General features: G+C 44.7%; 1 protein-coding gene across 9 annotated transcripts in view; it reads right to left on the bottom strand.

Moving 5' to 3' along the window:
• The window catches only part of LOC139101204 (protein PALS1), a 59,744-nt gene that overhangs the window by 29,595 nt on the left and 15,799 nt on the right, over positions 1-14,350 (bottom strand). For all 9 annotated transcript variants that reach the window (XM_070654182.1, XM_070654189.1, XM_070654188.1 and 6 more), the window contains 3 exons: positions 11,767-11,852; positions 11,127-11,280; positions 10,038-10,222 (listed from right to left, as the gene is read on the bottom strand). In XM_070654182.1, coding sequence (XP_070510283.1) covers positions 10,038-10,222; positions 11,127-11,280; positions 11,767-11,852 — 425 coding nt within the window. The remainder of the gene's footprint in view (positions 1-10,037; positions 10,223-11,126; positions 11,281-11,766; positions 11,853-14,350) is intronic.

Genomic DNA, 14,350 nt, shown 5'->3' with positions numbered 1-14,350 from the left:
GAAAAACAAGCGACTTATCGGTAAACAAAACGAACGGGGGCGAAAACAGGGTAAACTGACTTTTTCTTTATTAGCCGCACTTTCCTAATCAGGCCAGCGTTTCCGCCCTCTCCCGCTTGAAGCGGGGCGACGGCCGCGCTCCTGGGTCAGCGTTTTCGTTTGAATGAACAAAGCGGGCGGGTTCTCGCGACGAGTCTTCCGGTGCCGTCAGGTGCGCGATCCTGCCGCCGATCCATGGCAGGAAACGCAGGTGCGCGCCACGCCGGTGGACCCACCCTACCATTGCATCGCGGAGGAGGTCGGCTCCCAAACACATCCGACCGTACTTAACGATTACGGCGATGCGTATCGGACGCCACGCACGATGCACCGCGCACGGAATTCTTGAGAAAGTTTTAGGCGGGAGGAGTCGGCCGTGCCGACAATGGCATCAGGTACGAGCAAATAGCGGCAGGTAATCCCACTGAGGCCCCCGGCTTTTCCCCGGACGCCTCCATTGTGAAGGTCGTCGCCACGAGAGCCGCAGACGAAACTAAAATTCCTCGGCGTGCCTCGGCTGGCCTTCACGGCGCGAGAGGCTGCGTCGCAATATCGCGGAGGACGCTACGTTGGAAATAAATTAATAATAATATTCTCCTGCGCGCTCGTTACATCCGCGTTGCCGAGGACATTTTCAAGTAGCCGACGATAAGGAAAGGAAATTTATTTGTCGAAATACGCACCGGTTCGCTAACCATATTGTATTTATTTGCGAGCGAGAAGGCAAGCGAGAGCGTTTCCGATTAAGCTTGCAAAGTGATAATTTCTAAAATCGGAAAATACGATAACTTGCGGCACAAATCGGGCGAACCTCCACGAATCTTAGTCTCCAAAGTTCGCCGCGCCGAGCGAGTTTTCGTTGCGCCAGATCAAATCATATTACAACAATTACGTTCGCATTCATCAACTTTTGTTATTATAACTCGATTTAGGACTTGTTATTTATAATTCCATTGTTCGTCGCGCGGAATTAATCTTCTTAGACCGTCATATTTATCGCAAATTGTAATTTACTTTGACGGAGAGTCCGGCGGACTTGGCAAAATGAATTTTTATCAAACGTTAAACGGTCCAATCAATTCGGTAAAAAAAAAAAAAATATATATACACGACGCGAAACGTCGTTACTCATCCGCACGGGAAATCGTGATTGTCGAACGCTTTCCGTCTGCTTTCCTTCGAGAATTTTGTCGTCGTACTTTTATTAACGTGTCGACTCGACGCATCGTTCGATCGGCTCCGTTAAACTACATTTCCGAGAGCCGAGACGTAACGCGAGATTCGAAAGTGCGAAGAGGCCTGTTCGGATTTCACGAGCTGATTGCAATTTCCGCGTATAATGCCGGTGCGGGCTTGATATTTCACTACTTTCCGCGAACGACGCGGGTGAATTAGCGAAATAGCGAGAGCAATAGCCGGAACTAAGTGGAACACGGAATTCATTACGGGAATGTGTTTGAGCAATTACACATCGATGTACCGTACGCGCGCCGCCGCTGATTGGATTTGAGTTTATGCCAAGGAACGGTATAGACGTTATAATGAACTTTCAATTAGTCCCAACCTTGACAGTGAGGTCAGTGGCTCTCACGCCGAAGCACAAAGGCAAAAATTCTTAAACCCGATGCACAAAAGAAGGCAATTAGAACGCCGCCAAAAGGCGCCGCGAGTGAAACCGAAATCGACCCGATGGCTAATTATTTTAACGCAGATTTATCTCAGGGTCAATAATTTTGAAAAGCTAATTCAATCGTTAATTGCAAAGAGACGTACGTAAGTGCTTGCTTGCAAAACTGAACGATATTCAATTATTTTCAAACTTGAAAATAATTGTCGCGATACATCCGTCGATCGACCATCTTCCTCTTATTTTAACGAGGCATTGAAATAAACTTTATTCTCTTCAACCGACTAGCTTTCAACCGTTTCAAAATTTTTATCGCGAGGCTCGTTTTATATCTCTCGTCGATGCGATATATAAATAAATAGTAAAAGGGGAAAAGGCCCGATGTACATCTTGCAATAAATACGTATACTGCCGGGCGGAAGTCCGGTTTGAGGAAAATCAATTTATCCCGGGGCGTATAAAAAAAAGGCATTCCGATAACGTAAACAACGGGTCATCGTTCGATCTGATATTATCCTGCGGCGTTATTATTGCAATTGTACGTGACGATTGTGCAAACGTACGCGACGCCGATCCCGCGACTATCATCATCGCCGCAACGGTAGAGGAAACGCACCGGCGGTGAAATGCTCCATTTCCCAGATACCTCGTTGTTGCGCCTCGTTATATGCGGGGATCGGTAAGCTATGCAGTATTTAAGTACCGTTTTCCACGGCGAGGTATCCCGCCGGATCCGCGGTGGTCAATTAATCGGCTTGATTAACGACCGTTCCTGTCAACGGCCACGAGCCATTATTCGCGGCTCGCGCGGCTTTTTACCCGTGTGCTTTTAAATACCAGCGTTTCCGCGTCACGAGAGGACCGCTTGAACTTTGGACCGGTCGTATTTCTCGCCGGCGATGTCGCGCAAGCAATGCGAGTCGTAAAGTCCAGGTGCATCGCGAAGCGAAAGATAACACTTCCGCTTTATGCGTCAGTTGTACTTAAAAAAAAAAAAATTAACGAAAATAAAAACCGAAAGTGTTTTTCCGCGGACGATAATTTCGCGCTCTCCTACTCGATGGATAGAAAAAGAAAGGGAAGTGAATTATACTTTCGCGAGGAGTGCTCCTGAAAACAGTTTTATTTCCCCGGGAGGAGACTTCCCCGATGCGCCGTATCCATCCATTTAAAGTTTCCCCGTCGTATTTTCGGCTTATCTGATAAACAGCCCTTAAACTCGAGGGAAACTACTTCGTCCCCGTCGTCGGGCCGCGTCGCGACGCGCAACGGAAAAACGGTGGGGTTTCACCGGAATCCGACGAAGCGAAGTTCGATTGCTGCCGATCGAACATATCGAGCTAAGAATGTCTGCGGTTTGTCTCAGCGAGACCGCCATTGTCTGCCTGCTATTTCCAGAATCATCGCCGCGTCTCTCCGCGGAGGCGATAAAGCACAAATGGGTCGTCGGGGCGATAAGTTACGAATACGATTGGATCTGATATGATCACCGCGATGTGGGTCACACTCTTCGCGGGTCTATATTCCGAGCTGGGTATTTTGGATGCGATCATCCAGCGATGATTCGCCGTTTCATCGCGATTGGAATTATCACCTCGCCGTAGCGACGCATCCGAAATAAAATTCCTCTCTCTCTCGCTCTCTCGGCGGTAGTTTTACACTCGCTTCTTTGGAAGTCGGAAAATAAAACGCTCTAGTTTTATGCCAGCGTTCGATGTGTCATCAAAATTTGGCGAGATACGCTCGGATACTTGCCGTACTTCGCTATCCTTTTCTGATTTTAATTCCGACATGCACCGAGCGACATGAAATCAGTTCGTCCCGAGGATGAAATCACGTCGCTCGTATATAAGACAGTAAAATGATGAAATGGCGCGCTCTCGAAATTTACGACGGGATTGACGACGACGATGATCCACGTGTATTCGCGTTTGCACTCGAGACGTCGATGGTGTTGCAACAGGCGGCTGTACATGAAGCTGTTTACAAGACTGTTTACAGGTGTTTCGCGCGAGAAAGCGTGTACATGATTTAGACAGGGCCATGCTATTATCATATCGAAGGTACTCGCGCGCCTTGTTACGCTTCGAAAATTACATCGCAAACGGTTCCGATGAAGTTACAACTTGTCATCGTTATAAAATAAAATAAATTTCTACATACAATTTTACCATTTCCGCGTGAATAAAACGCAGCTTCCGCCGAGCGGTTCTAACCGCGAAACGTAGCCAGTTTAGAGAAAGAATATAACAACACCGCGTTGGAATTCTTTTCGATTTTCTTACAGAGCATCCGAAAATAACTGCATCTCCGCTAACAGTTAAGTAATCTCTACGCGCGATAAGATAACGTCTTCGAGCACGTCGCTTTCCGAACAATGTTCGAAACAATGCCTTCGCTCGCGCGCTCTTCATGAAATTACTCTCCCGTCGATTCGACTCGTTCTTCTTCGCATTAATTGCAAATCGAGAGGCAATCGTTACGCGCGTCACGCGCGTAATATAACGTGACGTAAACGACGTGTAAATCGACGTAAAACGCGTTTTCATCTGCATATTTCAACAGAACGATTTCTATATAGCAGATCGAGTCCACGTACGTGCAAACGAGCCTGTTGATGCGCCGGGAAAGCCGGTTCGGACAGCTAAACCCGGTGCTCTCTTTCCGCGCTTTCCATCGGCGGGTTCCGGAGCACTTTTTTTTTTTTTTCGCGATCCTTTCTCGCGGAGAACTAACGAGGGACAATTTTCGTGCAACAATATTATTCAATCGTTGGCGCACGGTGTTTTCACGAATTAACAAGCCCTCCGCGGCAGCATGATCTTGCGCTCGAGGGTAGATACGAGCGCGAGAACTATCAAATATCTCGTGTACATACATCTGTTATGTTCCCGCGGAAATCGTTCTCGTCGGGGGATGCATAAAGGACGGAAGGCAGGAATAACGGAAGAGCTCGCCGGCGTTTTGCTGCTCCTTCACGCGCAATTTAAACGTCTAATTTAATTCCGCGTATGTACATACGGCTCGTTATTTAACGACGTTAAACTTCCATTCCGCCGCGACTCTCCGCGTAGCCGTAAATACGGTTGAAAATGGATCAATCTTTTACACTCGCCATTCATAATAACGCGGTAACCGTATCCTCGCGTCACTCATTCAAATTGTTGGCCACAAGTACGAAATAATGGTGCACTTTTTTTTTCATTTCTGCGTCATTGTGTCGATAGTAGGTCAGAGAGAAACGACGAGCGCGTCACCGCGTCGCGCGTATTCGTAATTAACGAAAGATCGTAGATTGCCGCATTATTGTTTTGGCGCGCGCCGCAGTTTATTACAATCGTTCTCGCGGCGTAGCTCGCCTTTAAGCCCGCGGTATTTAAAGAAACGCATATCTCCGAGTTATCCGCCTAACGTAACCGACCTAAATCGCCATAAATTGCGCGGCCGATCTCTCTTCCAGAAGAGCGGCTTGTAGTCGGGGAGAACTCGCACAGAATTATTGCCTTCCCGGAGGCGCAAAAAGTTGCAACAAAAAGATATAATGCTCAAAAATGCATGTATATGTGCCTGCATATGAGTACGTCGCGATGTGTAAAAGACCGGAAGTGATATATATGTATACGTACATGCATACATTTACTCGGAAAAATTTCATTCAGAAAATTCTTTGAAAGTCCTTCGAGGGAAAACTTTGCCAAGGGAAAAAATTGCCATTATCAATATGTGATTAAATATCTTGCGTCAGTAATTAAACATATGATTAAAATTTTATGAAAAGAAGTTCTATAAATTTGAAATCAAATGGAAGATAAATGTATGTTATATTTACATCTTTGAAACTCATCACAGCTATTTGAATAAATATGTCACACCCCGAAAAACCTACTGACGTGTGTTTTGTTAAAATAAATCTCTTAAGAAATTTTCATATCCCTCTCTCTCTCTTTCTCTGTAGAGATTTAAAATTATCTTCTTTGTATAAAGTCGAGAAGTCGAAATCTTTCTTCGTGGAATTCGTCCGACTGCAGATTAGCCCACAAAAATTAGCATGAACTTGACGCGGGACTCGGCGTAAAAGGCCATGAATGATGCGGCATAATGCGTTAGACGTGAACAATGGGCAGCAGGCGTGTCGTCGGTACGTATATACAATGTCGCCGATCCTCGTCATCCACATCGTACCACCTATATCCTCCTCCCTGCCCTCCTCCGATCGATCCTCTGTCGTTCCACCTTCCCGCCGCGACAGCTCGTCCGCGTCGCTATCCTCTTCCTCTTCTCGCGTATGTATTTCTCTCTCTCTCTCTCTCTCTCTCTCTCTCTCTTTTTATTTCGAAAGCGTGGATATACGTGGTCGGAACAGGAAACGCCATGGGAGAGTGAGCAATCGGTATTCCGTGGCTGTGTCACACACAGCGAGTACCGTCGCGATACCGCCGTGGAGAACGCGCGCTGTAATGAGACGGAGCCGCGCCGGCAGCGGGAACACGTTCAATCACGGGAATGCGCTTCGAATTTGCCCGCTTCTTTTCCCCGGCTCCGCGTCCCGCACGTACGCGCGCAAATTATCATCCATCCTTTTTGCAGGCTGATAGAACACCCGTGGACGGCGCCGATCGCGGAGATTTTCGCGCGCCGATCCTCGATTAAATTGCCGGGCTCACATACGCTTCCGGTTGCGCGTTTCTTTTTTTTTTTTTTTCCTTTTTTCGATGAGTGCTTTTTCGAATAGTATACTCGACGAGTCAATTTTAATACCCGACGGAGTCGATAATTTATATTTGATCGTGGCATCGTAATTAAATATATAAAATTTTCCAAAATTATCGCAAGATATTTAATCAAATATTAAGTTAATTAAAATATCTAAAAAGATTTATTTATAAAAAACACATGTGTGGAATTGATTGTAGATTTTATGCGCAACAAACATTTTGATTTAATAATACATACGTGATTTATGTTGGATCACGTTCGTTCTTTTAAGGCAATCGTTGGTTGCGAGCTGCTCAATGCAAATGCTGTTATGACGTGAAAAAATGTTCGCCGTTCCAACCGGACGCGCATAAACGTAAACGTAGTTACCGGGCACGGACGATATCGATTACGAAGGAACGAATCGATATCGGCGACTTGTATAACGGACATGAAATTACGAGACTGAACGGTACTTGTCGCTGGAAAAAAGTTATTTGCTCGGTAAATCTGACGTGTCTTTCGAAAACTGCTCCTTCACGTAGGAAATGCAAGAGTTTTGATTTTAATTTGATTTTAGTTTAATTTTAACAAAGATTTAAAAATAACAATCTAATGTTTCAATAAATATGTTTTAGCATCGCGGGCTCTTCCTGTTTCCCTTTTACATGCCACTGGACAATCGGACAACGTCGAACAAGTCGTGGGGTCCTGCCGGAAATGTTACCGAACGTTTTTAAGTATCGATCGCGAGCGAAAAAAGGCCTCGGCGGAAAGAGCGCGCACATTGCATTTGGGTCATTGCGATTGTGTACTAATGTAAAAACCGGCTTCCGCAAATGGGATTCCGCACGCGTGCCAAAAAATGCGTTAGCCGCAATAACCGCGAGCTTTTTAAAACGTGTCGCGCATGAGATGCATCTTGCTGCAAGCCGCGAGGAAACTGGGACGTTCCGATGCGGTCCGTAGCGATTTCAAAAGGCGAGCGATGACGGATTTTTTTTTTTTGACGAAAAAAAAATTTTTTGCGGGTCAACTTACGAGCCAGGTCGACATTTCACCCAGCCGTTTTTGGCCCATTCAGCGGGGCGGCGTGGCGTTAAAGAAACCGACTGTCAATAGCGGGAGGCATTCATTCGCACCTGAGCGGTATGATGCACCTGGGCGCAAGCTCATGAATAAATTGACGGTGTTCCGCCTCGTTCGGACGCGTCTCGTTATGACGGCATTAAACTTTCCTCGCGCCGTTAATAATCCGCGGTGTTAATTATTGTCTACCTCCCGCCGTTCCCCCGCCCCATTTCTTCTACCCCACGCGAATTGCGTCACCAAGCATTAACCGCCCGGGCCGTGGACGAGCTTCACAGATTCGGTTTATTAAATTAAAGAATTGAAGGCAGACAATGCGGGCAGCGCAGCGGTAGAACGCGAAACAACGAGAACCGGTCGCGGAATTTGTGAAACATCGCGTTTCGCGAGAGTCCGCGTCCGCAGAGAAGTCCGAGAGGAGGAAGACGAAAAAGAAGAAGAAGAGGAGCGAGAAAGATGAATACGTAGACGAACTCTTATCGCCGCTGGCGTAGACGATTTTCTGAGGTATCGAGCGCGAGGTAATAACACTTCTCGTACAATGGGGATGCATTAATCGCGGAATAAAACAGAGAAATTGCGCGGAAATCACGATAGAGCGGAATTTCTTCGTTCCGCGCGGAATTAGAGGCGCTCGTACACCGGTATGAGGACCGAGAGAGTACCAGCTACTCGTGCCGAGCCGTCGCACTTGAAGAAATCCCACTCCTTTTCGCACGAGTCCTTATGCCATGTATCCCTTTCGTGTCACGTTAGAATGCGCAAAGGAGGGAAGAGAGAAAAAGAAAGAGAGAGAGAGAGAACGAAAGTAAGAAAAAAGATGAAGAGAGTGAAACGAGGAGCGCGAAATTCAGCGGAGAAAGAAAAGAAGAGGGAAAGAGGGATCAGCAAGAGCGGCTCTGTCGAGGAGTTGCATACCGAGGAGCTGGAAAACGCATTGTTTAGGCTGCACTCACACCGGCTCAGGTGGGTGTGTCGCGAGCGTGAAATACCGGCGAAGTGACTCCGTCGAGTGAGCCTGCACTTTGAAACGCGGTACTCGAGTCGCGCCGCAGATTCCAGCGAACCATCTCCATCTGCGGGCAGGAGAGAGACGGACAGAGGGAACGAGAGAGACGGGGACATGTTTGATCTACCAACCGATTGGAGATGAGACTCTCTCTCCGCGGATATCGATTCCACTTTGATCGCGGACGTCGTCGCACTCTTCCAGGGCGCATTTCAGATTAGCCCACTCGTCCGCGTTGAATCGCAGATCGAATAATCGATCGCGTTGATTTAAACGTACTATTCCGCGTGCATGCTCGCGGAATTGAAAGTTATTACGAGCGCGGAGCGCGGCGTATAAAATAATTTGCCTCGAAGGTCCTTTTCTATTATGGAATATAGGACGGTGATTTTATTTCGGGAATTTAAAATCTTTATTAAATCGAAGTCAAAGCTCTCGGAAAGTTCTCTGTATAGCGTGCGTCTAAAAAAAAAACGGAATAAGAGTAACGCGAAATGCGATCGCATATATTTTGTAATAATTTTACATAATGGTGTCTAGCAATGTCGCTATGCTAATACGACAACTGACAAGAACGAACCGCGTTAGATGCAGGTGTCGAGAGATACTGCGTCGCAGAATGAAAAAAGATCCGGTTCACAGAACTGTGTCACATGGCACTCTACTCTTTTTTTCTTTCCTTTTTTTTTTATTTCTTTTCTCACGTTATCAAGTAATTTGTAACTCTTTCTAGCTGACTTTAAAAATATTCGTATTAAGTTTAATTAACCGGTATAATTAAAAAAGGGAACTCAAACGTTCGTTATCCTGCTCTATTTATATCTCATTATTAAAAAAAAAAAGAAGTTTAAATTAAAATTGCATTACAAATTATTACGTTATTCATCCAAGAAAATGTGGATTTATTTAACATAAAAATTTATGTGTGCGTTAACAGTGCATCGAACTTGAGTTCGCGGAGTCCACGGAGTCGAATATCCCTCCGGGAGATTTAAAAGACTGCGCTAAGATATGTTGATAGCGACATCCAACGGACATCGGTTGAATTTATGTTCCTCTATCGCGGTAAAGCAGAGAACGCGGGGATCCACAAGTAATCCGATGTAAATTCAAACAATTCATTGAACCAGCTCTCTTCGTTACACAATCGTCTGTCGAGGAGACGTACCTTAGACAACGTTTGAAATCACGAACTCGATTAGAAATCCGATCACTCGAGCTAACTAGCGAAAAGTACGACTCGGACGTGTCGATTCATACCTCGACTCGCTTTATCTCGTGCCCTGTTAGGGTCGTCTGACCACCTTGGGAATCAATGATCAATTACGCGGTCAACTCGGTAAAACAATAATAATTAACGGTCTCTCTCGGGGTCGATAAAAACTTTTATATCGGGTTATAAAAGCGAAAGGGACGACCATCGTTTAGTGGGTCACACACGCAACATCCAAATATTGGCAAGCGAGCTGGAATGGTAGTGTAAAAGACAGTGGGACCGATCTAGGCGTCCCTGCAGGACACGGGGAGCGGAAAAGTTCACCCCCCTCTTTGCGCTTTATACAGTTCGAATGTACTTACCTGCAAATTGGTTCGTCTCGATCGTCCGGCGGATTCAGGAAATTGCCGTCGTTCACCGCCGAAGATGTCGATCCCCGCGGCGACCTCGGGCCGCCCTCCGGTTCGCCAATCAGCACTTCCGTTCGACCATTTTGGAAAGGGCTGCTCGAGCGTCGTTCCCCGATTCTTCCGCTCTGCACGGGTTGCTGGCGAGCAAACACAAGTTTATGTCTTCATGAGACGCTGACGCGCAAGAGACCCGGAGTTTACCGCACTTTATTTTATCTACGGGCGCCTCGATTACGGGCTCGTTCGCGGCGGATTTCTCCCTAAGCCTTCTTGGACATTTCGCGAGTCTTCGATGCCCTAGCAACTAATGCGGATCTTTCCTCTTTCCCGAAATTTTAATGAAAATAAAGCACTCCGGGTTGATACTATCCGGTTGATTTATATTCGATTAATGCAAAATCTTATTGCTATTGGGTTGAAACATGCGTACAAATTATTCGAATAAATTTAGAATAATTTTCACTTAAGCATAAATGCATGAGAAAGCAGTTGTAAAGAAGAGCACCGCGATTGCGTTGCCCGGCAATTAATTCAGAAAAAATGTATTGCAGAACAATAAATAACAGCCTGCGAGCCTCGTGAAAACCCCCATTAACGTGCCTAATGCTGGCAATTAAGCGTGATAAACTACCGATGGCGATTTACTATTCCGGAAACTGTTTAATAATTACTTAAGAAATCCAACGGATGTTGCTTATGCAAGCAACGAGCGATTAATGTCCGCGTAACGTAGTGTTGGAAAAAATACGAAGGAAAAAAAAAATCTAATTGTAATATATCTGTACCGATCGTAATATATGCACATAATTATATCGTATTATATATTTTTATTTTAACCGACGTTTCAAAATTTATTGTTACACATGCCTGTAAATTTATATTTAAATAAAAAATTTATTTATGCAATCTTTTTTTTTTTTAATTAAAAAAATCCAAGTCCATGCATTATTTCTAAAAAAAAAAAATACATATTGCCCGAACGAATTTGTTTGTCCTGTATTCCCGCGGTTCTAAGTAAAGCAAATTGTAAGTTTACTTTACCAGGAGGTTCGTCTCTTCGTAGCTCTGCTGCTTCTCCAAAACGTCCTTTCGTTCCTGCGAGACGTTCTCCACACGGATGTCCGCTTCCTTTCCTAATCCCTTCGGAATTGTGCCGTTGCTGAGTTTGGTGGAGAAAGCATTCGACCCCAGTTCCCTGGAACAATCCAAACACGGTCGGATTAATTAGGATATGGCGTTGAAATTAATCAGCCGCCCGCCGATAAGTAATAACTATACAGTAGGAAATGCTCTGTGACTTTCTCTATTGTTATACAAAATAAAAATGGGCCGCGCGAACGCGCCGGTATTGTGAAAGGATATCAATCACGACAATCGCAATTTGTCACATCCGGTCTGCGCCTCCTATAGGCGCCGCATACATTTTCCCGGTTACAACGCAAACCGCTGGTTTATTATGCTTTGACGGGAACATCCCGGGGGACATTAAGCCTTCGGAAATTAATCACAAGTGTTGCATCTGCGAGGCGACGTCGTGTCCGCGGTAAAAATTATTTTTAATCAACATCGAGGCACCTGGATCCCGAGAAGTAGCGACAATCGGGCAACAATAAAATCTCTCTTTTTTTTTTTTAAACAAGGAATAGTATATACATATACAAAGAAGAGAAAGATGACTTACTTGCCCGCCAACGTAACCGTGATTTGGCCATTCGACACGTCCTCCGAAGTGGCGTCTTCGCTAGTGGATGCTATCTCATCGTTTATCTGCAACAATAAAAGAAATGTCTCGAGAACTCTCGCTAGATTTTATTCTCGACGATATTAATCCGTAAACTAAACTGCGGATAGCAGTTATTTCTTTATTCCGGTAATTGAATAATACGCCACATGTTTCGCATGAAAATTTTTCCGCGATTGCAATGTTTTGAGTCGCCTGTGACTATTGTAAATTTTTATCGAATACAGAGTTATCGCAATCACACAGCGGTAGTAGTACGGCGAGTATTCAATTTAGCTTTATGAAAAATGGCCGATCGTACAGTTTCACTTCATTTTTGTCGCACGTGCTTCCGCATTTCCGGATAAAATACAATCCCCATATTTATCTTTATCTTCAACGCGTGACGTGTAACTCCACAACTCGTTCGTGCCGATCTATATTAATTGTTAAAAACTTAATTCCTCAATAAACTAATTCTTCGAAAGTGTAAGTTATAGTAAAATTAATTTTATAAATATTATATACATGTAACACATAATACATATAAAATTTAAAAATATTCTAAGTCAAGTTCAACTAAAACTATGCCATAAAAAAAAAAAATCAGTAAAATTGTTTCGGTTCGTCACGGCAAAATGTCAAGGTCGAGTCGTAATTCTAGAGCGCTATATGTATATGCATACATTGTCTAGACATAGATTACGTGTGGATGTCCGACAATTATAGCTCAGTGAATATATCATCAATGTCTTAGGCATTTTCGTTCGATGTATTTTAGCGCTATTCCCGCAGTAATGTCGTGGAAAAATTAACGCGGCGAAATGGCCAGACAATTTCCCAAATGGCACTGCCATCATCCGCGAATTAACCAGAGGTTCCTCAGAGAGAGAGAAAGAAAAGAGAGTTATGTACTCTCCATTTATCCAAATTATGTCCTGGTATAAAATAGGGAGATAGAGAGTAATACACCCAGCGTTGTTGATAACAATAAGTGGCTAATCGTGCTGCGAGCGATACGGCTAATATCGCTCGATAAAAAAAAAAAAAAACTCGTTAACGGTTCTAGTATATTACGACAGTCTCGTACGGTTTCCGTTTCTGAGATGTGTTTCGTGCGATACGCGAGAACTTGATGTGTGCCTGCTTACGCGAGATTTGAAACCCGCATGCCGTATCGCGATCCGCGCGAAACGATCCCGCATGAGGCCTTAAAACACCTCGGTGAGAGCTCGGTTAACAACAAATGCATTTTCCACGGGTGAACCGGTTGAGAATAATTGTTCGATTCAACGGGTGTTCACCGGGGAAGAAGGAAAATACAATTTTTTATAATCACGCTACGTCGAAAGACACGTAACGCTCGAGTTATTTCTACGAGCCATTATCCGCGGACGTTGGTTAAAGTTAGACTTTCGCTAATAGTTTTCAATCGAAGCCAGTTTGAATATGAGAATGAGCAAAAGCAATTTTCATGAACTCATATTCGACTGGAAACGTATTCGAATGTAAATTACAATTTGAAACGGAATTACGGCACTATTAATCGCTCTCGACGAGTACGTTTCAATCGTAAACGGAGCGCTTCTAAAAAAAAGTAAAAAGGAATCTGTTAAACGTGCGTTATTGAAAAAAACGGCAGATAATTAATTCAGCCTCTTTATCTGTTTAACTGTAACTATTTATAGATATACGATCTCAGATTTATTCACGATAATACATACGAGAATACTAAAACGGGAAAAGAGAAAACATCTCGGGCGAACGCGAAGGAATTTTCGCGTGTCCGCAGCGCTAAGGTCCGAGATTATGATCGGTTTCTCGTTTCTGCTAAAAAGTACGATACTCTCGAGTGAAGTGTCAGATGGCACCAATATTTGTCGTTCGCGCGGTTACTAACTTAGCGAAAGCGTCGGGTATCGATACTCTTGGGCAGCTTTGCTCTCTGCAACGAGTGCATCGCGAGCTACAGCGTAATACTAAAGGCTACGAATTTTTTCCTTTATTATATAAAATATATATATATGCATATATACCTATATATTTTTTTCTATTTTTAAATATGTATATACATATATTTTTTTTTTTTTTACATGTATATAATATTTTTTCTCCATAATTTTTCTGCGACAATAGCGATGTTCCCTGAGACCGCGGGAGCGTCGCAGGCGATCACTGAAACCCGTTTATTGCGTAACCGGAGTATCGAGGTCGAGGGTTTCGGACGCTCGCGCCTTTGCGAGCGAGCGTGCGAATCATCGTACGCGATGCAGCGCGAGAAACGCGCGGACTCTTGCTCCGGCACACTCTTGTAAACAAGGCCGCGCATAATCATCGTCCGCCTCTCACTCCGCGCTCATTTACTCGACATTCCACATTTCATAAGCAGCCTCCGTGACGATTCTGCTCGCTCGCAGCCGATCGATTCACCCCTCGTCCTCCCGACGTCGCGGAATCCGCGCGCGGAACGCGCCTCGCGCGTGATAAGAATCGCCGGAAGACGAACGCGAGAAACGCGCGCTGTCTTTTAACGCGCGTATCCCAT

The sequence above is a fragment of the Cardiocondyla obscurior genome, linkage group LG03, assembly GCF_019399895.1.
Source record: "Cardiocondyla obscurior isolate alpha-2009 linkage group LG03, Cobs3.1, whole genome shotgun sequence".
NCBI lineage: Eukaryota > Metazoa > Arthropoda > Insecta > Hymenoptera > Formicidae > Cardiocondyla > Cardiocondyla obscurior.
This window is presented reverse-complemented; position numbering and strand designations above follow the sequence as displayed.